Raw genomic sequence first — 24,058 nt, forward strand, 5'->3', positions numbered from 1 at the left:
TGCCTCGCTTCCTTCTTCTCTGAAGCAGGAACCATAATAGCACTTCCGAGGGTCTAGGGTGGCTGTAGGGATCGAACTAGGGGGTGGCTGGAGGCTGCTCAGCACCTGGTAGGAGGTGGAAGTGAAGGAGCCAATCAGGGAGCCCATCAGGGAGCCCAGCGGCAGAGGCAGGAGGGGAGGGTCCAGCCAGGACCTGCTGGAAAGTATCTGAGGAAGGCCCCACTACCCACGTGGGTCAGCCTCCCCAGGAAGGAGCAGTGTCCTGCTGGTCCGGGTGGGGTGGAGGTTAAGTGGAGGTTGGAGGTTTGTTTGGATGTGGTGAAGGGCTCAGGGAGGGGACTGAGAGGTCAGCTGGGATGAACTGAGGACATCCCCTCCCACTTGGCCCCCCAGGAGCCAGGGGTCAGAGCTTTCTCCAGCTGCCCCAGGGTCGAGTAGGGAGGGGAGGGATCTCCTCCTTGAATGGGTCCCCAGGAAGCCTCCTCCTTGCTGTCTCCTGGGTTTAGCTTAGCCTATGTAAGCCCAGACCTAGGCCTGGGGTCAGAGCCAGGGGAGCTGTGGGTCCTGTAGGGACACGGACAGAGTGGTCCTTTGGGCCTCTGGCTGAGGCAGCAGGGTCACCCCTGGCGCTCAGTGGTGGGAGAACAACGAGGCTGCTGTGTGGACAGGGAGGGGGCAGGAGGGGCCAGGCTGCTGAGACTGAATGCCGGGCCAGTCTGTGCTGCGGCCCAGGGGTGGTGCCCGGGGCCCATCCCTCATGTCTGCTTTGAGGAAACTGCTCCCTTGGGCCCTGGCACAGCAGTCACAGGGCCTGGCCCTGTTCTGGCTGCAGCCGGGGAGGCTCCAGCCCCCGCCTCTGTCAATGCCATCGCCTCCCTTCCTCTCCCACCTCATGCCCCCAGGTCAGCCCCAAAGGCCTGGCTGCAGGCCTGTCCATTTCTGCAGGAAATATTAAATCCCTGAAACACAAATCCTGGTGAGCTCCGCTTCCGCTCACCACCCCTCCCCCCAGCAGCAGGCGAAGGTCACCTGCAGGGCGGACAGCACAGGGAGATGGCAGGCAGCTGGGTGCCAAGTGGTTGACACCATTTGGCAGGGCTAGGATGTCCCCAGGAGAGCTGGCTCAGACACATCCGTGTGCTCACCCCCATTTGCCCTGAACACACCTTGCCTGGTGACCTGCCTCCCGACACGTACTCAGGTGTACACACACTGAGCATATACCCAGACTGCCACTGTCCTAATAAAACAATGGCCAACACACACATCGCCTTCACTCACGCCAGGCACTGGCTGAAGCACCCTACGGGAATTAACTCACCCAGTCCTTCCACTAGCCCTATGAGGTAGCTGTCTACTGCATATTATCCCATTTTACAGATGGGGTAATTGAGGTGCAGAGAGGATGTACTCTGGGTCACACATCTGTGACTGGCGAGGCTAGGATTTGAACCCAGCTGCCCAGTTCCACAGCTCCTGCTGTGGCAGACTGTGCTGGGTGGTCACCTGGCCCCAGAGCAGACAGAGCAGACCACTGCACATGGACGCTGCCCACTCCAGTCTGTACACCCCCTGCAGCACTCTCCTTCCCTCCTGGGGATGCAGCTGCCCTTATCCCTGCACAGGAGGGGGTGGGGTGGGGACCCCGTCCATAGCTCCTCCAGGGTTCCCCCAACTCTTCTACCCCCACCTATGGGATGCCCCGGAAAATCTCCTGGTACCAGCTCAGAGCGAAGCAGCAAAATTAGGTTTAATTGGGACCCTCCTCAGGGTACAAAGAAAACAGAAGAAAGAGAGGGGTGGTCCAGCTGTGCCAAGATGTTGGGATGGGGCTGTGATGGACAAGGACAGGCCTCGGTATGTGCATCTGTAAAATGGAGAGATGGCAGTCCTTTCCTGCTGCCCAGCATGGCGAGCAGCCAGCAGTGTGCCCTCACCGTCTCTGGCACAGGCCTGGGTAGCGGTGGGAGCTGGGGAGCTCCTTGAAGTGGGTCATACTCTCCTGGCCAGGATGCCAACTCCGCCCCTGAGGAGGGGTCACTGTCCCAATTTTCCAGATGAGGTTGTGGGCACTGGGAGGGGGCAAGGGCTTGCCAGCATGTTCCGTTGGCCCTGAGGGGCAAGCCTGGACTTGGCCCCAGCCTGCCTGAGGCCGAGGCTCAGCTCTCCCACGGGGGCCTTGGAGGCCCAGGCACCGGGGCAGGTGGGAGCGTAGGTAAGGAGCTTCTCCTCGTGCCTCCCGCCCGCACTGAGTTGTTTACCTGGGCCTCGGTCCCCAGACTCTCAGGCTAGGCCCGGAGCTCCCTGCCCTGTTTAACAAGCCCAGGGCCGGCCCCAATTATGGCAAATGCGCTAACGAGGCGACTCATTAACAAGCTGGGTGCTCCCTGGCTGCGCACTGGGTGGAGCTGGACGACCAAGCTCCGGGCTCAGACCTGACCTGCGGCTTGTGACAGGTGACCTCAGTTCCCTAATCTGTCAAGTGGATCCTAGAGCTTCCGCTGCGGGAGGAACCTCGCCTGGGGAGGTCGACCCTGGGGTCAGGTGCGTGGTGCCGGCTGCTGCACCCGGGTCGAGCCCAAAGGAAGAAAGTCCCCTGGCCAGGCGCAGGTGGCGGCTCCTGAAGCCTGGACGCCACCTCTCAGAGCCGCCCGCCTCGAGGAAGGTTCCTGCGCACCCGCACCCGCGCCCTTGCCAAGAGGCCGGGGAGAGCAGGGCGGGCCGGGCGCGCCCCCTGCCGGCCGTGCCGCGCTGCTTCCTGCGGGGTCCGCGGCAGCTCTCAGAGCCTCGGTTTCCCCAGATGGGAAACAATAGGGGGCGGGGGCGACGGGAGATGGGAAACAATGGGGCGCGAGAGAAAGGCGCGGTGCCAGGTGAGTCCCAGCACAATCGAGGGGACTGGGACCGTTCAGCCTTCTCTGTAAAACGGGCTCCAGCGGGACGCGGGGAGCCCGCGGCTCATTGCCTCTCCCCTGCAGTGGACGGCTGCATCCACCGGGCCGCCGGACCCCTGCTCACCGACGAGTGCCGAACCCTGCAGAACTGCGAGACCGGCCAGGCCAAGATCACCGGCGGCTACCGGCTGCCGGCTAAGTGTGAGTGCCGACCCCTCAGTCCTGCAGGGCGCGGACAGGGAGCCTCGTCATTGGTGCGGCCTCCGCGGGCGGTACTTCTTAACCGTAGGTGCCGGGACGTGGCCCCTCGCACATCCCAGGAAGCCGGTGGAGGGGTGCGTAGAGGCTGCTGTGGGACAAGGACCTGAAGGGGAGGAGCTAAGGGGGCGGGGCCTTCGCGCAACCAGCTGCGTGGGGCGTCTCAGCCCGGGACTCGCCGCTGTGGGGAGAGGCCCCCCGCGGCTGTGGATTTGGGCTCGAGCACACCTGTGTGCGCACATGGGTGAGGTCCTCCCACGGGAGTCATGGTACTGAGGAGGGGGGCGGGTGCAAGGGGGAGAACAGAGGATCTGATCCGGTCGCCTCCTGCAGATGTCATTCACACGGTGGGGCCCATCGCTCACGGAGAGCCCAGCGCCAGCCAGGCTGCTGAGCTCCGCAGCTGCTACCTGAGCAGCCTTGACCTGCTGCTGGAGCATCGCCTTCGCTCCGCGGTGAGGGCACGAGGGGGGTGCGGGGAGGAGGTGGCCTGGGCGGGTGGAGACTGCCCGGCGGGGGGGAGGGGCGGGAGATTGACGCTGTCTCCCGCCCCTCCACCCCTGCCAGGCGTTCCCCTGCATCTCCACCGGTGTGTTTGGTGAGTGGAGTCAAGAGGAGGAAGGGCCGGGTGGGCGGTGGGCAGTGGGCGGGCCCAGACACGCGGAGAGGGCGGGCGTGGCGAAGGGCCGGGCCAGAGCCGGGACTCACTCTCGCTGGGACCCCAGGATACCCCAACGAGGCGGCTGCCGAAGTAGTGCTGGCCGCACTGCGCGAGTGGCTGGAGCAGCACAAGGACAAGGTGAGGCCTGGGCCCGGTTGACGGGGCCAGAAGGGATAGGGTGGTGGGATGCACCTGGTCCCACGAAGCAGCCCCATCAGCCATAGCCAATGGCAAGGGCAGGCACCTTGCCCGGTGGCCTCCAGCCACACCAGCCCTTCCTGCATCCCCTCTCCTTCACACCCCATAAACCCCTCTGTGAAGGGCACAGCCTAGCTTTAGGCACCCTAAATGCAGGCCTGGGCGCTCCGCCTAGGCTAAACAGGCTCTGGCACAGGTGGACCGGCTGATCATCTGTGTGTTTCTGGAGAAGGATGAAAGCATCTACCTGCAGCGGCTCCCCCACTACTTCCCAGTGGGTAGGTACCTGTGGAGGTGCCCACGCACCCCGCTAGCCCCTGCCCCACCCCGTCCACCCTGGGCCGGTTCTCAGTGTCCTCTGCCTTCCAGCCTGACAGCACCCCTCCGCACACCCTGACCAGGACTGGTAAGCAGGCCCTGGCCCTCTGTGTGGCTGCCTACTAACCTGCCCGCTAACACACCGCTCAGCCCCACAGGGAGGCAGCCGGGGAAGCCACAGCCCCGGGCTCCCTCCAGCCTCTCTGCTCTGCCCACAGACTCCTCTGGGCCTGCTGGACCTCACTCCCAGCTCTAAGAGGTCGCTGAAGCCTGCGGCTGGGCCTGGGCACCCCACCTTTTCCTCGGCCCCCTGCCCCTCCGGAGCCTAATAAAGACCACCCTTGTTGCAGCTCCTACTGTCTGAGCCCTGGCTTGGGTGAGGATGGTAACCCACGGGTGGTGGCAGGTGCTTTGGCTCAAAGGGGCTGGTGAGAGCTCTCGGTGAGCCGGGCGAGGGAGGACAGGCCGGACGATGGCAGAGGTGAGCAGCAGCACTTCACATTTATTGAGGGCCTGCCCCAAGGAGCTCCGAGCCTGCAGGCCGAGCCCCCAGCGTGTGCTGGGGTGGGGGAGGAAAGGAGGTGAAGGCGATAGGCAGGCAATGCAGACACTGTGGCCCAAGCAAAGGGGGTGCAAAGCAGGCACAGGCAGGGGGCCTGGGTTGGGCAGGGGGGGATGGCAGCCTGGCAGGTGCTGCCTCGACCTTGGGGTGCACTGAAGTATCCCAGCCCCTCCACTTGCTGGGCCAGGCCCCACCATCATGATGGCTCTCTCCACCCAGAACTCCTTGAGCAGGCAGACCCTGCTCGGAAGGAGGCAGCTGGGGTCTGAGACCCTGGCCAAGACAGCAGGATGGAAGTGGGCCTATGAGGGAGCAGCTCGAAGCCTTGATGGTTCTAGGTCCCTGGATAAGTCCCCAAGGAACTTCCAAAATCCATGGAAGCCCCTGGGCCAGCTGAGGAGGGAAGGCGGGAGGCACAAAGGAAACTGATCCCAGTAACTAGAAGGGGGCCCACGAGGCTTAGCCCCTCAAAACTGCTGCTAGTAGGAAGGCTTGGGTGTGGACAGGAGGAAGGCTGAGAGGAACCCACCTGGGGGGAGGGGACAGCCAGACACATAGCAGCCAGGCGGGTAGCAGCAGAGCAGGGACACATACACGTGGCTCATCACCAGCATCCCCTTTAATAAAACATGGAAGGTTGTGTGACAGGGAAGGGGGGGTGAAATATGACCATTTACAACCACACAAAAACCTCTGTACATGTCTAGCGCCTGGCAGAGGAGAGGGCAGCAGGGCAGCAGCGGACAGGGCCAGCCCTATTTGTAGAGGATGTCGTAGTGTCCGGGCCGGTAGAGAAGGTAGACCTTGGGCTCCGAGCCCTCGGGGAAGACGTGCGGGTTGGTGGTGCCGCCCTCGCCGCGGTCCATGTACTCCACCTGGATGGAGACGCTGAGGGCCTGGGCCAGCGCGATGATGTGGATGTGGTCGCTCTCCTTGCACATGGGCTCCACCTCCTGCAGCGCAGGGGGCAGGGCCGTGTCACAGCCCGCCCCGCCCCGACCCAGGGCACTCCCCGGCCTTGGCGACCCCGACCCTGTGGGGGGGGGAGAGAAGGGAGGGCCCTGGGTTTGGGGGGGGCAGCACCTGCTGGCAGAACTCCTTGACAGTCCGCCCGCCCTCGATGAAGTGCTCGAAGAACTTGCTCTCCCGCTGCAGGTAGCCGGAGGTGAGCAGCCGCAGGTAGACCACCAGGTAGTCCGAGGTGCTCTGGTCGTTGAAGGAGGCCAGCAGGTCGGCTACAGAGGTCTGCTTCTCTACCTGCTCGATCAGGTCCATGAACTGCCACGGGCGGGGACAGAGGGCAAGGTGAGGGAGGGTATGGGTCAACCCCGCCACAGCCAGGCCACCCTCTACTCCGGCCGAGCAGGCGACAACCAGTTGGGCTCACCGTGTTGTGGAAATCTTCGATTGTGAACTCGGTGAAGCCCTGGGACACCAGGTCTTCTTTGCTCTTGGCAGACACGGCCTTGAACCTGGCGGTGGGAGGGCGAGAGGCGAGCATGGGCCCTTCTGCCAGCGGAGTAGGAGCCCAGCCGATCGCCTGGCCCTGGTGCGGCACTGTCCGCCTAGTCATCGGGAGGAAAGAGGGCCCCCAACCCTCCTGGAGCTGCGGCCCGCCCAGCCAATCGCCTGGCCCTGGTGCAGCCCTGTCCCGCCTAGTCGTCAGGAGGAAAGAGGGGCCCCAGCCCTCCCGGAGCTGCAGCTGCCCCGCTCACCTCTGCAGCTCCTTGTTGTCCTCCAGCAGCGCCTCCAAGTGGGAGAACCCGAACGCTCGGTAGAAGCAGTTCCCGTCAGGCCTGGTCTTGCGGATGTACGAGTACTTTTTGTGGAGGTCCTGCAGAGAGGCAGCCCCGCCCCGTACCCGTCAACATCAGGCCAGGGCCAGGGCACGCCAGGGAACCACCCAACAAAGGTCACAACACAGCAGTGGCAAGCTGCTACCTGCCATCCTTGTCTGCCAACTCTGCTGATGGAGTCACTTAGTGACGCACTGCTCAGAGCCCCAAAAGCCTCAGGAAGTCATGACTTACATATACACCGGTTGCATGAGTCACCAAAGTAGTTAACTGGCCACGGCTCTACCTCCAGTACCTAAAACAATGCCTGTACCTAAAACAGTGCCCAAAAGCAAACCCTGTCTGTTAATAAACACAGGCAAGTGAATCCACCAGTCCTTGACCAACGCAGCTCATCCAGCGACTAGTCTTTCAAACCATGAGGCCAGGACAAACTGATTAGGGTGGGGGTGCACACAACCCCCAGCTGGGATGGGAAACAGCCTCCCTGCCGGCCACAGCTAACACCTGTGTGATCTCTCTGGTTTCCTCCCCAAACTCCATGGACTTCCTCTCTGTTGACCAGGCCCACACAAGTGAGCCCTTCGTGCTGCCTGGCAGAGACCTCACTCCCTGGGCTGGACCCCTCCCCTGCTCCTGACAGCTACTTCACACCTTCTCTATTCTCCTTGGCCCCCACCCCCAGATACCTCCACACTTTCCTGCCTGGGGCTTATGGACCCCCCACTCTCTCCTTGTCCCCATACCTACTGCCACTCTTCCTACCTCTAACCTGTGAAGGTCAGGGCCCCACACCAACCCACACAATACCCTTTAAGACATGGTGTGTCACTGCCAGAACATAGTCATGGCACATCCATTCACAGTGACTGTCACAACCCTGCTCAGGCCTCAGACAGCTTCCATCTGTCAACTCTTAAACAGCCCTAATTGGCCCTGGCCGGGTAGTTCAGTTGGTTAGAGCATCATCCCAATACACCAAGGTTGTGGGTTTGATCCCTGGTCAGGACACATACAATAATCAACCAATGAATGCAAAGAGAAGTGGAACAATAAATCAATATTTCTCTCTCCCTCTCCCTTCCCCTTTCTCTAAAAAAAATTTAAAAATAGCTCTAATTGTAATTTGTTGCTTGCCCCTATTTCAGCCCTGAACTCCAGTTTCAACCCACATATCCAGCCCCCTCATCTCCACCTCCTCCAGACTGCGCAGCCTGGCACGGCAGGCCCCGGCCTCCCCGCTGCCTGCTCCTCTCGGCCTTCCTCTAGAACTAGATCGACTGCACCTCCACCTTCCACTAAGCGCCTCACAGTCCCTGCCAACCTCTCCCTCACACCACCTTCAATCTAACGCACACCCTTTCGGTTCTATCTTTAATGCACCCAGGATAAAGCACTACTGAGCCCTCCTACTCCAGGCTGGGATGGTAAACACCTCCCTTGGCTCCTCCCAGTCATCACTCCTGCCCCCTGCCGGTTCTGCAAAGCCAGGTCCTCGCTCCACCTGCACGCAGCCTGCTCTCACCCCACCTCTTCCTCCGAGGCCTTTCTCTGGCTACAGCCCGCACACCTCCCACCCTCTGGCTCCCCTCTGCTCCGGCCACACTGGCCTCCAGGCCAGGCACTCCGCGGGGCGGCCACAGCCTGCTCCTGAGCCTCCGACAGCTCACGCCCCACGCCGCCTTCGCAGGGTGCCCTCTCCTCGTCCCGCTTCACTCTTCCCCGCGGCACTCACTGCCTCCTGGCCTCCTGGTTCTGTCTGTCTGTCCACCCAGCTTCACAAGGCAGGAGCTAGTCAGTGGCAGCCATCACTCCACCTTAAGTTCCCAAACAGCCTGGCCCACACAGTTGCTCACAAATGCTCAACAGCTCACAGCGTGGACAAAGAGCCCAAATCACCGCAGCGACCAGAAGTTACTAGAGTCCTTCTGACACTCCATGCCAGACCCTTGGCTGAGGGCTGTGTCCATACCCTGACAATCCTCAGAGGGGCCCATGTCAGTCACAGTGAGCCGCTGTTTAGGCTCTGCCGTGTAGGCTCGGCGCCTCCGGCCGGCACAGCAGTCGGTGCTGTCTTCTGCACAGTGTGCGGAGGCTCTAGAGACTCCATGTCAGATGGGCAAGGGCCCAGGCGGCTGCCCCGTCAGTTTGAACGGGAATGCCTTGAAATAAGGGCCCGCTCCACTCACCGACCACATGGCGAAGGGGAGAGACCCACAGCTTCCTAAGCCCTGACCACCGTCATCTCCTTCACCCTCACACCTGCCCCGTGAGGCAGAGACCTCTCCACCCAGAGATGCCAAGTGCAGTGCCCAAGAGCTCACAGCTGCAGGTGGCGAAGCCAGGACTCAAGTCTGGCCTGTCGGGCCCCAGAGTCAGTGCCTTCATCTCTCCACAAATCTTGGGGAAATCACAAACACCCTGAGCAAGTGGTCAAAGTAGACCAGAGCCACACAGCTGGGTCTGGCCTGCAGGTGTTACCTGGTCCACACAACATTTTATATTTGAACCAGCTGCCAAATGTTAGGAGTGTGGAGATTTCATATCAAAGTAATTTCTGGCTTCTCTTGAAAGAACCAGATCTGATAACAATGGAGTGACAGACATGGCCACCCTCGTTTGCTCCAGGTGCTTCCACTCCCTGCTCCTGGCTGAGCTAGACCGTGGAGCCCACCTTCACACCTGACGTGCCCACCTTCACACCTGACGTGCCCACCTTCCGTCACCAGGACTACCTGTGTTGCCTCTAACACGGACAGCCTCATAGGACCCTCCTTTCAGATGGAAGGTTTTGTTTTGTTTGTTCTTATTTTTTTCACCGAGAGAAAGAGGCATCAACTCATTGTTGCACTGAGTTGTTCCATCCAGCTGTGTACTCCCTGACTGCGTCTTGTCCGTATCCCAACTGGGGACTGAATCTTCCATCTGGTACACCGAGACAACACCCCATCCACCAAGACACCCAGCCAGGGCTCAGACAGAAGGTTCCAAGCATTCTCTGATCTTTAGGGGAAAAGGGAGGACTAACAATTGCTAAACCCTCAGACTGTGCCAATGGATACTGTTTACACATACCCACTGCCACATTTCAACCTCCCAGCTCACGGAGGAGTGACTGATTAAGGGACTTACCTGTCTGTAAATGAAGCAGCAAGGCCCGACACCAAGGTCTGTAGGCCCCTTTCCCCCCTGCTGCCTGCCTCTCCACAAAGACCCCGGAAGCAGGCTGTGGGACACACTCCTGCCCCAAGCCTCTGCCCCAGCCCGCCCCAGCCCATTCAGCCCCACTGTGAGCACCGGAACCATCAGCAACCCCCACCCCACCCCCAGCCTGCACCATGCCCCACAAGTATCATCCCTCCAACCTCTCAAATGCCCTCCACACTGTAAGCCTATGCTTTCATCATCCCGATTTTATAAATGACAGACCCACAGCTCAGTCACTGAAGGGCCCCAGGATACAGCTGCTGTGTGGCAAGGTCAAGATTTGAATCTAGGTCTTCTGATTCCAGAGTCTGCACAATTAAGCAGAACAACTGGAGGGGTCCCCCGACACCCTACCCTCTAGGAGGCCAGGCCTAGCAAGGAGCAGGTCTAAAGCAGGCCCGCTCCTGCTCCTGTCCCCAGGGCTCTTCCTGCCCCTCGGCTGGGCTCCCACCTTAATCTTCTGTTGATAGATATTGTCATCCTCAGCATACTCCTTGTACAGGACTGAGAGTTCCAGCCGCTCTGAGACCAGAGGGTTCTGCACAGCAATCTGCGGAGGACAGGAAATCCATCGTGCTCTGGTAGGTGGCTGGGGTGACCTACACCTAACAGCCAGAACACCTAAACAAAGGGTGCTGGGCCAGTCACCCAGTGGCACAATGATCCCCCCCCCCATAAAGGCATCCAGTATCTAGCACTGCTTGGAGAGGAGAGGGCTTCCAAAGTAAAAAAAAATCCAACAGGCCTCAAGTCCAGCCTACGCATCCCTGTAATAGAGCCACTGGCCACAACCCCTCACCTCTTGCTGAATTCGGTCCTGCTGAGCCATGATGGCTTCATCATAAGCAAGACAGTTAACACCTGGAAGGAAGAAGGCCGCGTGTTATAGTGGGCCTGGCTAGCTCCGCTCCAGGCAGCTGGGCCAAGGGTAAAAGCAGCGAGGAGAGCAGGCTGAGGACCTGGAAGCGTGCATCTTACCTTCTGCTCCACCCTGTGTGGTCTTGGCAAAGCCCTTCCCCTCCTAGGCCTTAGTTCTCTCATCTTTAAAATGTGGGGCAGAGGTGAGCACCCCAAGGTGTGTTCCTCCAGTGCTAACACTCCCTTCCCCAACCTTCTAACATCACTTCCCAGCAGCCTGGGAATGCTCTGGCACTAGATGTGGTCTCCTGGGAAAAGTAAGAGGAGCAGGCAGAGTCCTGGGCTGGGTAAGAGCTTCCCATGAGCCTGCACTTGACTTGACCACACCCTTCCTCTTCAGCTGTCCTGTGTATTTTTTTTTTTTTTTTTCAGAGACAGAGCAAGAGTCAGGGAGAGAGAGATAGATAGGGATAGACAGACAGGAATGGAGAGAGATGAGAAGCATCAATCATTAGTTTTTCATTGTGCGTTGCAACACCTTAGTTGTTCATTGATTGCTTTCTCTTATGTCTTGACCGCGGGCCTTCAGCAGACCGAATAACCCCTTGCTCGAGCCAGCGACCTTGGGTCCAAGCTGGTGAGCTTTGTTCAAACCAGATGAGCCCGCGCTCAAGCTGGCAACGTCGGGGTCTCGAACCTGGGTCCTCGGCATCCCAGTCCGACGACGCTCTATCCACTGCGCCACCGCCTGGTCAGATTGTCCTGGGTATTTTTAATGGTACCCACTTTACAGGTAAAACAAATGCAGACAAGTGATGTAATCTGCCCAAGGTCACATCTAGTAAAGACTTACGGTCAAACCCAGGTTTGCCTAATTCCAAAGGTTTAGCTCTTCACCATAATGCCTCTCCCCTGACACCTCACTACAGAGAACTTTCCTCAGCTGTAAAGAAGAGCTAATACCACTCCTTCCTCGAAATATGTTAAGTGCTCATCAGTGAGTCAGACAGGCTCCCTGTAGACCCCACTCTGAGCAGTTACTGATGAGGAGCCAGGGGCCAGGAATTCTGGTCTTGGATCTTTCTTAACTTATGTGACCCTGAACAAGTCCCTTGTGGGGGCCTGGGTCCTCCAGTGCTCAGTCCCTCAAGTGTGCAGCTGGAATAGGGATGTGTGTGCTAAATGACTTTTAAGGCCAATACGGTACTTTTGGGCCTGAGTATCCCGGATCCTCGGCTGGGCCTCGACCTAGTTCCTTCACTGCCCTGCCACGGGGCTGCCCCTCCCTCCCAAGAGACCTCCTCAGTCCCCGGAGCCTAACTCGTGGGTGAAAATGGAGAGCGTGGCACCATTTCGCAAGGTCCAACTCTTCAGAGGTCTAAAGGACACGATGCCCAGGCAGGCGGACAGGGGCTGCAAGGCCAGAAGAGGGGGCTCTATCGGAAACGCAGCCTGCGGGCCTCGGGCACACACCCGCGGCCGCTCACCGCCCCCCCCCCCCCAGCCTCCCGCAGCATCCCCAGCGGCCGCCCAGTCCTTTGTGCTCCGCAGCCCGGTGTAATACGACGCCCTCCCGGGCGGGCTGCTCTGGAGAAGGCAGGCGGGTAGCGGGGGCCAGACGCAGGCCTCGGCCTGACTGCAAGGATCTGGGCGGCAGGGTTGGGGACCCAGGAACCCCGCACCGGGGGGCGGGGGCGGAGCGGCCCAGGCCCCGCCCCGGGCGCGCGCGAGGGGGAAGGGCAGCGGGCCTGGGCCCGCCCGGCCAGCCGGGGGTCGCGGCGGCGGCTCCGTCCATTGTGAGGGGGAGGGGAGGCGGCGGCGGCTCCGATGGAAGAGGAAGGGGCTGTCCGCGCGCTTCGCCCCCGGCCGCCTCTCTCCTGGCCTCCCCGGGAACCAGCAGCCCGGCATCGTCCCCGCTAGCCCAGGCCAGATGGCCCTTTCCGAGCCGGTACCTTCGGAGTCACTGCCCAGCGGCTCCTGCTTCTGCTGCTGAGGTTCCTCCGCCGCCATCTTTAAACAGCGCCGCACCGCCGACCGCTTCCGGGTTACCCGTTGTCCTCCTCCCGGAAGAAAGCCCCTCCTGTGGCCCCTCCTTGGCAACGCCTGTAGCAACGGGATTCCCTCCGGCATAGACGCGTGAGGGGCTCGCAGTCCCTGTCGCCGCTGGCGGCGTGCAGGCCAAGGCGCGGAGATGGGACAGCTGTCCCGCCTACCCCCCACCAGCGCACCTGTTTGGCTTTATCTTCTCAGGTTTCTATCCTGGTTGATAAGAGCCTCCTGGAGCCAGTTTGGTTTCCTTTTTTCTGGAGTTGGAAACGTAAATTGTGTTGAGACAAATAGGAAGGTGAAATTAAAATCACGCAAGGCAACATTCCTGCGGGGGGGCTCCAGAACTCATGGCAGTTCTGGAGAAACACCAGGGAATCGTGCTAACGTCAGAGTCCTGGACACCACACCTTCCTTCTCCACGAGCCTCGGTTCTGGGCAGGCTTTGGTATCCTGCTTCTTTCTGGCAGGAAGAAAGGGTCCTGTTGGGTCAAGGCCAGAGTCTCAGGACCTAACTCTGGCCTCTGTGCACTTCTGGTTAGGAGAAAAGAAAGATCTTTCTAAAACCAGGGAGTTGATTTGATAAAAATGAAAAATAGATTAGTAGCTGCCAGGGGTTAAGGAGGGGGCGGGGGCCAGAGGAAAGTGGGTGTGACTGTGAAAAGAAAACAGGAGGGATCTTTGTGGAGATGAAAATGTTCTGTATCTTTACTGTGTCCGAATATCCTAGTATATATTGTACTACAGTTTTACAAGATGATACCAGTGGGGGAAACTGGATAAAGTGTAATGTTATAAAATTGCTTGTGAATTACCTAAAAATAAAAAGGTTAGGCCTTGGCTGGATAGCTCAGTGGGTTAGAACATCATCCATAAAACCCAAAGGCTGCAGGTTCTATCCCCCATCAAGGCACATACCAGAATCAACCGATGAATGCATAAATAAATGGAACAACAAAATTGATAGTTTTTTCTCTCCCTAAAATCAATAAGTAAAAAAGTTTAAAATTAAGGTTACAAAGTGGCAAGGCCTTGGATAATAAAGATACTCTTAGTTAAAGAGGTTAAAGTTTGGGGCTCTGGTTCTCCACTTTTCCCGGGCCTTTTTTATGGCAGTGCAGTGGTCTTTTAGCACTCGAGGGGGCTGTGCCTGTGTCCCAAGCAGATCCCTCAGTTAGTGACAGGAATAGAATGTGACCAAATGTGTTCATGAGCTTTGTCCAGCCCTGCAGCAGGAATATTGGTACCTGAGCTCACCACACAGCCCACAGTGACCTTCCCACACTACAAATGTCAAATTTGTGTCCCAGAAACATTAACATTTCTATTTATTGGGTCATTGAGCCTTGGGGTTTCTTCCAAACTCAAAGCAAAGGGTCCACCCAATTTGGACCCTGTGCCTATCAAACTGTTTATTCCTCTTCCAGATTTCAACAATGAAATCTGTAACTGCCAATCAGCTCTTTAGTCAGTAGAATAGAATTGGTAATGAAGAGCTAACAAGTCAGTTGATGACAAAAAACATTTTAGGCTTTTCAAAATCTTGAAAATAGCTGTAAGACAACTATCCCTCTCTCCCTACTTCAAATAGGGCGTCCATGGCCGGGGCAGGAGCACAGGGGAGCTGAGGTTGGGACTAGTGGTCAGAACAGGGAACAAACCTCTGGAGTCAGAAGGAATCCACGTGCCGGACTGCAGCCAGGCTGCTAATACCCCGTAAATGCCTCCCTCCCAGTGCCTGAGGCTTGAGATTGAGAACAAACCCACACCCTCATGTACAAAGGGCCTGTGAGGATCCTTTCTCCAACTTCCTGCCCAGCCCTCTCTCTCCTGTCAGGCAGAACAGCCAGAGGGAAAATGTGGCTCTTAATCCAACCCAGGGTGTTCAGTTTTTGCTCACACTTTTCTTTTTTTTTTTTTTTTTCTGAAGCTGGAAACAGGGAGAGACAGTCAGACAGACTCCCGCATGCGCCCTACCGGGATCCACCCGGCACGCCCACCAGGGGGCGATGCTCTGCCCACCAGGGGGCGATGCTCTGCCCATCCTGGGCGTCGCCATGTTGCGACCAGAGCCACTCTAGCGCCTGGGGCAGAGGCCACAGAGCCATCCCCAGCGCCTGAGCCATCTTTGCTCCAATGGAGCCTTGGCTGCGGGAGGGGAAGAGAGAGACAGAGAGGAAAGCGCGGCGGAGGGGTGGAGAAGCAAATGGGCGCTTCTCCTGTGTGCCCTGGCCGGGAATCGAACCCGGGCCCTCCGCACGCTAGGCCAACGCTCTACCGCTGAGTCAACCGGCCAGGGCTCTCACACTTTTCCATGTCGACTTATTTATCATATTTTGTAGTTAATAACTTCTCTTACCCTCATTCCACGGTAAATGTGACTTTTACCATTTTAGGGTTTTGATTATCCTGAAGCATCTAACGCCCAACTGCACATGTATTTGCCAGGAGTCACCAGCATAGCTCCAGACTTTTTTTTTGCCTCCCAATGTGCCAACCAGAAATGGACCAGCATGGCTGCCGCTGGCTGGCGAGGTCTATAACAAAACAGGCAGCGAGGTCTATAACAGAACAGGCAGCACCAGCAGTGCGGCTCAGGCTGCGGCTGCATCCAGTCGTAAAGGTCCAGGCAGCAGCCCAGGCTTTATGTTCCACAGCACCGACATGGCACAGGGGTCTCCTCACAGCCTGTGGGCTCGCAGTGTGTCCGGGCCCCACATCCATGTCCGCTGATCCTGTCAGGTGGAAGGAGAGGAGACCCCAACCAGGACCCAGGGACTGTGAAACTTCGGCCTCAGAGGAAGGGTTTCCAGAACGGCACATGGCGTCCAGGCCCACCCAACATCTACCCAACCTCTTCCCCTTCTCAGGAGAGGGCCAGGCGTAGTCACAATCCTCACAGGAAGGCCATGGCCAGGAAGAAGCCTCGGAGGCAAGCCAAAGATGAGGAATCAGTGATACTTTCTGAGGCCGGCTTGGGAGGCAGGCCGCTGCCGGGGGGCAGAGTGGGGGCATGCCTGGCCCCAGACGAACCTCTGGAACTACCACTGCAGGAACCCACGAGGGTCACGGCCGGCTGGCTCCGACATCGGAGAGGCCAGACTGATGAAGGCTGGCAGGGGATGAGACTTGCCTGCAGGTTCCAGGCCGCAGAAGGCAGAAAGCAAGGGGGGGAGTGGCAAAGGGAGACCCCCCCCCCAGACTCACACCACCCACTCCTCCTCCAGGCACTGTCCTCCTGCAAATGCCTCACATCCCACAACTGCTCAGGCTTGTGGGGAATCTAGTCCACGGTGCAGCCTCTTCGAGGGGAGCCTCCGCGCACCGGGAGAAAGATGCGTTAGCTCCCCGCCGCTACCGTCAACACGCCACCACAAACCTAGTGGCTGAAACACAGACGTGGAACTCTACAATTCTAGAGGTCAGAGGTCTGGTGTTGGCTCCACCGGCCAAAAATATCTGCTGGCTTTGTTCCTTTCGGGATGCCCTAAAGGACAATCTGCTTCCTACTCACGTGGGTTGTTGGCAGAATTCAGTTGCTCGCAGCTGTTGGACCGAGGTCCCATGTTTTTGCTGACTGGAAATTGAAGGCTGTTCTCAGTTTCTTTTTTTTTTTGTATTTTTCTGAAGTTGGAAACAGGGAGGCAGTCAGACTCCCGCATGCGCACGACCGGGATCCGACCTGGATCCACCCGGCATGCCCACCAGGGGGCGATGCTCTGCCCATCTGGGGCGTCGCTCTGTTGCAACCAGAGCCACTCTAGCGCCTGAGGCAGAGGCCACAGAGCCATCCTCAGCGCCCGGGCCAACTTTGCTCCAATGGAGCCTCGCTGCGGGAAGGAAAGAGAGAGACAGAGAGGAAGGAGAGGGGGAGGGGTGGAGAAGCAGATGGGCGCTTCTGTGTGCCCTGGCCAGGAATCGAACCTGGGACTCCTGCATGCCAGGCCGACGCTCTACTACTGAGCCAACCGGCCAGGGCCTTGTTCTCAGTTTCTTAAGGTCACTGCATTCCTTGGTTCCTGGCCCACTTTCTCCATCTTCAAAGCCAGCACAGGCAGGCAGGCAGGCAGACGGGCAGAGTCCTCAGGTGGCATCACTGAGATGACCATTACCCTCCTTCCCCGCCCACCATAAGGACTTGTGATTAGACTGGGCCCACCAGATAATCTTCCATTTCAACAGATTTAACTTGAATCACATCTGCAAAGTCCCCTTTGGCATGTAGAATAACTTGTTCAGACTCCAGGGATTAAGGTGTAGACGTCTCTAGGAGAACTTTATTCTGCTGGCCATACCACCTAACTGCTGAGGCTCAGGGAGGCTGAATGGCTTGTCATATAGTAAAGGGCCACCCAGGCCTCAAGCCAGGCCTGCCCCCCAGGCCACTGGGGACATGACGGTGTCTGCCATGACTGTAGCTGCCACCTCCCCCCCAGCATGCACACCACGCAGACACCCAGTCCTCCAGACTCCGGGTCCCACAGACACAGAAACTTCTGTTTGGGAGGACAAAGGGCCTTACTTTCTCTAGAGAGAATGGCCACAGCACGCCTGATTTGGTTGGGGATGAGAGGAACACTAAAAGATGACTAGGTGCTCGCTTCGGCAGCACATATACTAAAATTGGAACGATACAGAGAAGATTAGCATGGCCCCTGCGCAAGGATGACACGCAAATTCATGAAGCATTCCATATTTTTTAAATGCAAGAGGCTGCACCTTCACCTCTAATTTTTTTTTTTTTTTTACAGAGACAGAGAGAGTCAGAGAGAGGGATAGATAGAGACAGACAGGAACAGAGAGAGATGAGAAGCATCAATCATCAGTTTTCATCGCGACACCTTAGTTGTTCATTGATTGCTTTCTCATATGTGCCTTGACCGCGGGCCTTCAGCAGACTGAGTAACCCCTTGCTCGAGCCAGCGACCTTCGGTCCAAGCTGGTGAGCTTTTGCTCAAGCCAGATGAGCCCGCACTCAAACTGGCGACCTTGTGGTCTCGAACCTGGGTCTTTCCACATCCCAGTCCAATGCTCTATCCACTGCGCCACCGCCTGGTCAAGCGCGTACCATATTTTTTAAATAAAATATTAAAAAAAAAAAAAAAAGTGGCCCTGGCCGGTTGGCTCAGTGGTAGAGCGTCGGCCTGGCGTGCAGAGGTCCCGGGTTCGATTCCCGGCCAGGGCACACAGGAGAAGCGCCCATCTGCTTCTCCACCCCTCCCCCTCTCCTTCCTCTCTGTCTCTCTCTTCCCCTCCCGCAGCGAGGCTCCATTGGAGCAGGGATGGCCCAGGCACTGGGGATGGCTCCTTGGCCTCTGCCCCAGGCACTGGAGTGGCTCTGGTCCCAACAGAGCGACGCCCTGGAGGGGCAGAGCCTCGCCCCCTGGTGGGCGTGCGCATGCAGGAATCTGTCTGTCTCTCCCCGTTTCCAGCTTCAGAAAAATACAAAAAAAAAAAAAAAAAAGGTGACTAGATTTCAGGCTCAGTTGCCACACCAACAACCAAAGGGAGAACGGGGTTCAAGCATGACAGGTCACTCACACCCTACTCTCATCCACCCCCAAGTGATGACCTGGCCCACGTCCACACATGCTGCAGGGCCCAGCAGGTTGCAGGAGAGCAAGGCTGGAGGAGCTGGTGGCTTAATAAAGGCCTTTTCTAACCAGGGTTCTGAAGGACTTGCCTGTTACCACTGGTTTCTCAACTTGAGTGGTGGCTTGAGATATAGATTTGGGCTCGAGTAATCCTCCTAAAAGAGGGGGACCACTGTCCTTTGCTTCTGGGGCACAAAAATGGGGGACACTCAATCAAAACCCTTGGCAGAAAAAAAAAAACTCTTGGCAGGGCAGTGCAGTTACCATAGAAACTTAAGTCAGCTCTCCTCTCCTGGTGTTACATTCTTGCTACATGGCAGCCCATGGCCTAATCTGTGTGCCTAGAACGGGAGCCAACCAAGGACCAAGCAGCTTGGAGCTCTCTGCTCAAGATGTGTCAACAGGAAAGCTGCCGAGGGTAAGGCAGGGACAGGTGTGACCCTGTTGTTTGAGGTGATAGCCATGAGACCCCTCTCCACAAAAGACAAGGGAACTGCCGAGGTACCTGTAGGTGACAAGTGGATGCCCCTCCCTCAGCACCCCTGCCTGGCTTAGAAAGGCCCTTCAGATCCTTCTTTCCCCCTCCCCTGGCCAATAGCTCAACCTGTGAATACCTGCCAGCATTCTAGGCCCTTCCCTTCAGGCCCAGACAAAAGGCTGGCTTGTGTGGAAGGAAACAAGCCTTTTAGGAGGCAGGGAACCAACTCCCCACCCCTCAGGGAAGCAGCCATGGGCAAAAGGGAACCTGCTACAGTATCCAGGCACAGTGTCCCACAGGCATCACCGACACCATACAAAAAGGCCAGGAAATATTAGACAAAGGGGCCCTGGCCAGTTGGTTCAGTGGTAGAGTATTGGTCCGAGGTATGGATTTGATTTCTGGCCAGGGCACACAGGAGAAGCGCCCATCTGCTTCTCCACCCTTCCCCCTCTCCCTTCTCTCTGTCTCTCTCTTCCCCTCCCGCAGCCAAGGCTCCACTGGTGCAAAGTTGGCCTGGGCAGGCGCTGAGGACGGCTCCATGGCTTTGGCCTCAGGCACTAGAATGGCTCCGGGTGCAATGGAACAACAGCCCAGATCAGGGTTGGATCTCAGGCGGGCACATGCGGGAGTCTGTCTATCTGCCTCCCATTTCTCACTTCAGAAAAAAATACAAAAAAATTAGACAAAGGGAGGGCGAGCAGGGTCCACCTTGAGCTTCTGTCGACATAAATCAGGAAACAAGAGGCCTGCAGAAGAGGATTTGGAGATGTGTGTTCTGATACCGAGAGCCTGAAACCAACCATCGGCTCTCACCTGGCAGCTCCCCCCTCCATCCTGGCCCCAGGAGTCCTCACAGCCTCAGCTCCCTAGGGACACTGAACCTGTACAAGTCTGTGCAGAAATCACCCACGTCACCCCAGCAAAAGAATGCAGAGAGCTAAGGCTGTCCTCCAGGGGTAGGGACGAGTCTGAAGGTTCCTTCCGGACACTGGAGGTCAGGATTCCAGCTCAGTGTGGAGTGTTTCAATGCTAAGGAGGTGCCGCCAGCCCCCCAGGAAGGGGCCTAGGGATGGAGGAGCAGCAAATCCCCCATGGTGAGAAGGGAAATGGTGAGAGAAGCAGCAGGGAGAGTAAGAAAGCTAGTCAGCCCATAAGCGTTTATGGACACAGTGACGAAAGGAAAGGGGCCCTAGAGTTGACATAAAAAAGCAAGACACTAAATCGCCCAGGAAGGTCAACAACGACTGAGAAACGGTTGGAGCCCACGGGCTGGGGACAGGAGAGGCTGGGCCCGTAGGAAAAAGGCCTCCAGCAGCACAGCTGGCCCCAGCGGGAGAGACAGAGATACACATGGCCTTGAGCTTGGCACAACCAACAGTGCTACAGAGGTGAGCATGAAAGGCTGCCCAGTGACAACATGCTCTGTTTTCCCAAGAAGCCAGAAAACATGTCAAAAGCATGCAAAGGAAGGAGCACTCCCAAGACAGCAAGGACAATGGCTGAACACACACGATCTACCACAGGACAGCCAGCCAGCAGGGACATGAGGTCATCCGGGCCTTCTTCTCCACGCCCCCACCCATAACCAACCTTAGCTCAAGTATGGAGGCACAAGCCCAGGTCAAAGGCACGATGAGTTTCTGAAGGAAGGTTTAAATAAACTTTATTGTTACAAGGGGGGTCCTACCGAGCACAGCCTTATAAACTGAAATATGTGGTCCCAGGATGTCACAATGGTGAAATCAAGAGGTCATGATTGCAGAAGAGGTCACTGTAACCGAAGGACATGGTCCCGGGGAGGTGGGCCAGGAATGCAGCAGACATGATCGTCGCAGGTGGGGGTTGGTCAGGTCAGGGCGAGGGAGAGCACAGCCCCCTTCACTCCCGCTTCTTGTAGCTCTCCAGGTGAGACAAGACCCAGCCCGATGGCAGGAGGATACACAGGAAGCAGGAGGTGAGCCCAATGACGATTTCCTACACAGAGCACAAGAAAGAAGGAAGCCCCAGAGTAAGGAATCCCCAGGCTTCTGGTGGTCTGAGCAGCCTTCCCAGGCAGCTGAAAGCCCCCCTCGCTGAATGAAGATTCGGGCTCCAGAGGAAACACATGGCAGATCCAAGGCCCACACTGGGCCTTGAGGTAAGTAAAGGGTTGGATATAGAAGTAGGGGCCGGCCAGGGTTCAAATCCATGGAGAAATCCATCACCAGCTGACTAAGTGAAGGGATAGGAACAAGGACTTAAACCTCTTTATAGCTGTTCTGTTGGAACCCAGAAACCTTGCATGGGCTGATAATTCTAAAAATGCACCTCCCCTTCCCTGCTTTGAAAACCCCTCCTCCCACCCTGGCCAGACAGGACGGCTTGGTTGGGTAGAGCTTCATCTGGAAGCACGGGGGTTGCCGGTTCCATCACGGGTCAGGGCACTTGAGGGAAAAGATAGGTGTTCCTTTCTCTAAAATCAATAAATTTCTTTTTAAACCCTCCCTTCCCATCTCCTTTCCAGGACTGCTCTGCAACCTTTGGGGCTAAGAATAAAAAGACTTCTTACGCCATTTCCACATTCCCTATAGTATTTAGGATAACAGCAAAACTTGGAGTCACACTTGGGTTCAAATTCCTTCCTTGCAACTGAAGGGTGTGACTTTCCTTTTGACAAGTCAATACACTGCTCTTAAAATTTCAGTCCCCTGAACCATGAAGTGGAGATAACGCCCTTTCTTCTCAGGGTCACGGGGACTGAATGAGACCAGCACAGCAGTCTCAGCACAGTGCCCGTCACACAGCAGGCACTCAGCGGGTGTCAGCAGCAATTATTATCACCATTATCTTCTCAATCGCAGCGACCTCCCGGCTCTGCTCTTAACTGCAGGCCTGCTAGCCCGGATTCTGAAGACTTGCGTTCAAGGCCGGGCTCTGCCACTGAGGCAATGTATGAGTGAGCTCCAAAGTGTCATTAAGGGCTAACCCCTCCCACATTTCTGGAAATAACAAAGACTTTTTAGGGTCCTCCTGCCCCACTTTCCTAACAATTAAAGCGGCAGCAATTGCTATAGTCGCTGACAGCCGTCAGGCACCCGGATGAACCAACTGGCGGTGATCCGAGATCTTGGGGCAGACTGCAGGACTGTGGCCCGGGCACTACCCCCTACGCCCAAACAGCACTGCAGCTCTCCGCTATGCTGCGACGAAGCGCAGGGCACTCTCAAAGAGCCAAGGTTCAGTAAGCCAAGCTGGTCCAGCCCCGAATCCGCCGCGGGACTCCCAGGCCGGCCCGCTCCTCACCATGGTCCCGAGTTGCTCCCGCGGAGGCTTGGAATAGATCTGGGCACGCGGCACCAGGAGCCGCCGGGCCGGGCTAGTTAGGCCCCTCAGCAGAAGCGGCGACAGCGCAGACATGATCGCAGAGAACGGACTGTAGACGGATAGCAGTCGGAGCCCAAGGTCGGAAAGTCAAAATGGCTACATAGGACGGAATTTCCGGAGCTAGGAAGGCCGGGAAAAGGGAGTCCCGGAAATGACGAAAGAACACACCTCCCACCCGCCCTTGTCAGTTTTTGGCGCGTTTCTCGAAACAGCCAATCCATGCCATCCTACAGCCGATGGGCGGGCACAAAGGGGTGTCCTCATCGGTTATGCCCCGCCTCCAAGGCGGTCTATCTTGTGAGTGACATCTGTGGTCAACCTATCACACAAGTCAGAAATTTTGCGACACTCTTAACCCCTATATCCCTTCAAACAGTGCTCAAATCTCTTTCTATTCAAGAAATCCCACTCTCTGTTAGCCCTCCATTATTTCTGGCCAGAACGCCTGACACTAACCTCCTAACTGAACTCTCCTCACTATTACCCTCTCTAATTCCAGTGTCCACGTAGTGGCAACCCACCTTCCTACCTTCCTGCGTCTCTCCATCGCTATCTTCCATTTAAATATAAATTTAACTAAATCACACACCTACTTAATTTTCAGTGGTTCCCATTGCTTACTAGACCAAGTCCCAATTTCTGGATGTCACTCTCCAGCCTTATCTCTAAATATTCCACACCCTCCTCCCCACCCCACCCTGCCCCAAACCTTTTGCTTCTTTGTATCCACCTAGAACACTTTCAACTCCTCCCTAGCCTTCCACTCTCACCACTCCAGCTCCTTCTTCCAGGCCTCCACTTACTGACACAGCTTACTTTATTCAGCAAATATTTACTCGTCCTCCCTGTGTTCCAGGAACTGTTCTGGACCTGTAGTCAACAAGGACGCCCTTATCACAAAACTGAAATTCCAAAGAGGAGAAACAATAAACAAGCTCTTCTTGCCCAAGGGCGGGCAGCTCAGTTGGTTAGAGCAGGGTCCCTACATGCAGAGTGTGTGGGTTTGATCCCAGGTCAAGGGACATGCAAGAATCAACAAATGATGGCATGAATGAGTGGAGCAACAAATCGGTGCTTCTCTCCGTCTCTGTCTCTCTCTTCCTCTCTTTCTAGAAATCAATGAAAAAATAAAATTATAAAATGAAATAAAAAAAATAAACAAATGAAATAAAGCTTTTGGCCCTGGCCGGTTGGCTCAGTGGTAGAGCGTCGGCCTGGCATGCAGAAGTCCGGGGTTCGATTCCCGGCCAGGGCACACAGGAGAGGCGCCCATCTGCTTCTCCACCCCTCCCCCTCTCCTTCCTCTCTGTCTCTCTCTTCCCCTTCCGCAGCTAAGGCTCCATTGGAGCAAAGATGGCCCTGGCGCTGGGGATGGCTCTGTGGCCTCTGCCTCAGGCGCTAGAGTGGCTCTGGTTGCAACATAGCGACGCCCAGGATGGACAGAGCATCGCCCCCTGGTGGGCAGAGCGTCGCCCCCTGGTGGGCGTGCCAGGTGGATCCCGGTCGGGAGCATGCGGGAGTCTGTCTGACTGTCTCTCCCCGTTTCCAGCTTCAGAAAAATAAAAAAATTAAAAAATAAAGCTTTTGGTGACAAGCTCTTGAGAGTTCCGTGGTGTGATAGTAGGCAATGGGTGGTACTTAATCAGTCAGCCTTCATGGGCCACCCTAGGCCCTGTGCAACCTCCATGCCCAGCAAACCCTGTGGTAGCACTACCCACAGGGTCAGTCTCCATGCCTAGACTGGAAGGCCACCTAAGGGTAATCCATGTCGGATTCACCACTGTCTCCAGGGGCCTGGCGCATCTGACACCCCGACATTTAT

General features: G+C 57.0%; 3 protein-coding genes and 1 non-coding gene across 7 annotated transcripts in view; 2 read left to right on the top strand and 2 right to left on the bottom strand.

Annotated features, from left to right (window-relative positions):
* MACROD1 (mono-ADP ribosylhydrolase 1) overlaps positions 1-4,678 on the top strand; it is a 150,073-nt gene extending 145,395 nt beyond the window's left edge. For 2 of the 4 annotated variants that reach the window (XM_066359947.1, XM_066359956.1), the window contains 7 exons: positions 2,979-3,095; positions 3,486-3,607; positions 3,720-3,750; positions 3,878-3,951; positions 4,208-4,289; positions 4,364-4,417; positions 4,548-4,678. In XM_066359947.1, the coding sequence (XP_066216044.1) occupies positions 2,979-3,095; positions 3,486-3,607; positions 3,720-3,750; positions 3,878-3,951; positions 4,208-4,289; positions 4,364-4,417; positions 4,548-4,585 (518 nt within the window). In that variant the 3' untranslated portion in view covers positions 4,586-4,678. The remainder of the gene's footprint in view (positions 1-2,978; positions 3,096-3,485; positions 3,608-3,719; positions 3,751-3,877; positions 3,952-4,207; positions 4,290-4,363; positions 4,418-4,547) is intronic. The other 2 variants (XM_066359973.1, XM_066359964.1) reach the window with 2 other exon arrangements.
* An 814-nt stretch (positions 4,679-5,492) lies between these two features.
* Positions 5,493-12,860, bottom strand: OTUB1 (OTU deubiquitinase, ubiquitin aldehyde binding 1). The gene is made up of 7 exons (XM_066359988.1): positions 12,705-12,860; positions 10,694-10,755; positions 10,346-10,444; positions 6,607-6,725; positions 6,279-6,363; positions 5,975-6,169; positions 5,493-5,844 (listed from the first exon to the last, which is right to left on the bottom strand). The coding sequence occupies exons 1-7, from the start codon at positions 12,760-12,762 to the stop codon at positions 5,647-5,649; spliced, it is 816 nt and encodes a 271-aa protein (XP_066216085.1). The 5' UTR covers positions 12,763-12,860; the 3' UTR covers positions 5,493-5,646.
* A 4,531-nt stretch (positions 12,861-17,391) lies between these two features.
* On the top strand, positions 17,392-17,498 carry LOC136390173 (U6 spliceosomal RNA). Its single transcript, XR_010748608.1, has one exon. It is a non-coding gene; the product is annotated as a U6 spliceosomal RNA (small nuclear RNA).
* A 3,021-nt stretch (positions 17,499-20,519) lies between these two features.
* COX8A (cytochrome c oxidase subunit 8A) lies at positions 20,520-22,360 on the bottom strand. Its single transcript, XM_066360366.1, has 2 exons — positions 22,156-22,360; positions 20,520-20,847 (listed from the first exon to the last, which is right to left on the bottom strand). Exons 1-2 carry the CDS (start codon positions 22,267-22,269, stop codon positions 20,752-20,754), a joined length of 210 nt encoding a protein of 69 aa, XP_066216463.1. The 5' UTR covers positions 22,270-22,360; the 3' UTR covers positions 20,520-20,751.
* Between the last annotated feature and the right edge of the window lie 1,698 nt (positions 22,361-24,058).

The sequence above is a fragment of the Saccopteryx leptura genome, chromosome 1 (genome assembly GCF_036850995.1).
Source record: "Saccopteryx leptura isolate mSacLep1 chromosome 1, mSacLep1_pri_phased_curated, whole genome shotgun sequence".
Taxonomy (NCBI): domain Eukaryota; kingdom Metazoa; phylum Chordata; class Mammalia; order Chiroptera; family Emballonuridae; genus Saccopteryx; species Saccopteryx leptura.